Genomic DNA, 1,125 nt, shown 5'->3' with positions numbered 1-1,125 from the left:
GCAGAACTCCAGTCAGAAGCTCTGAGGAAGGTGTCTGATAGACACCGAAACATAAGCAAGTAAGTTCAATTTTGGTTGTGTAGAAAAATTCTCCTATAATATCCTATATCCTACCAACCTGATGAAATTATTTTGGGACGTAATTACATGTATATCAATGAAGTGTATAAGGGCCTGCCCTGTTGTTGTCCTTCATTTGCATTGCACAGAATTTACTTATAGTATACATGAAGTGAAGTGAAGTGAATGAAGGAAGTTGCTGGCAGGGGTTACACAGCTAACAATTTCAACACTAGTAAAGGCAAAACTTCTTTCTTTTACATTACAGTGCCACCTTGTGGCAAGCAGTGGCATGACACCACCTTGGCACCTGGTAAAAATATTTATGTGGTGAAACAAACAAGTCTATGTACGAAGCTATTCACAGAATACAAATAGAAATGATGATTCCAACAACAGTTAATGATAATAATGATGCCCCCCACCACAAAATATGATATGTTTGTTAATATCCTCTGTCTGCCACTTGTCTTGACGAGCTAGAAATGATATCATTACAGTCGTTGCCAAGGATACGATCGGTTCCTGGGAAGAGGGTTCTCCCCGTCAGCAGCTCAGCCATGATGCAGCCCACAGACCAGATGTCAACTACATGCAACACAAACGGCACAGCATGCATGGGTGGAGATGTCAATCATTCTGTAGCTGTCAATCAATCTGTAGCTGTCAATCATTCTGTAGCTGTCAATCATACGCATAGTATAACTGTCAATTAGTCTGTAGCTGTCAATCATTCTGTACTGTCAATCATTCTGTAGCTGTCAATCATTGTATAGCTGTCAATCATTCTGTAGTTGTCAATCATTTTGTAGCTGTCAATCATACGCATAGTATAACTGTCAATTAGTCTGTAGCTGTCAATCATTCTGTACTGTCAATCATTCTGTAGCTGTCAATCATTGTATAGCTGTCAATCATTTTGTAGCTGTCAATCAATCTGTAATTGTCAGTCCTTCTGTAGCTGTAAATCATTCTACAACTGTCAATCATACAACTGTCAATCATTCTGTAGCTGTCCGATTATTCTACAAGTATCAGGCAATCTGTAGCTGTCAATCAATCTGT

The 1,125-nt window shown here is 39.1% G+C and overlaps 1 protein-coding gene across 1 annotated transcript in view; it reads right to left on the bottom strand.

Annotated features, from left to right (window-relative positions):
• LOC118416014 (mitogen-activated protein kinase 14-like) overlaps window positions 1-1,125 on the bottom strand; it is a gene marked incomplete in the record, with an annotated part of 16,923 nt that overhangs the window by 5,965 nt on the left and 9,833 nt on the right. Inside the window, 1 exon segment of the mRNA XM_035821049.1 lies at window positions 577-648. Within this exon segment, the coding sequence (XP_035676942.1) occupies window positions 577-648 (72 nt within the window).

This window comes from Branchiostoma floridae, chromosome 5, assembly GCF_000003815.2.
Source record: "Branchiostoma floridae strain S238N-H82 chromosome 5, Bfl_VNyyK, whole genome shotgun sequence".
NCBI lineage: Eukaryota > Metazoa > Chordata > Leptocardii > Amphioxiformes > Branchiostomatidae > Branchiostoma > Branchiostoma floridae.
Note: the sequence above shows the minus strand (reverse complement) of the source record. Positions and strands in the feature narration are given on the sequence as shown.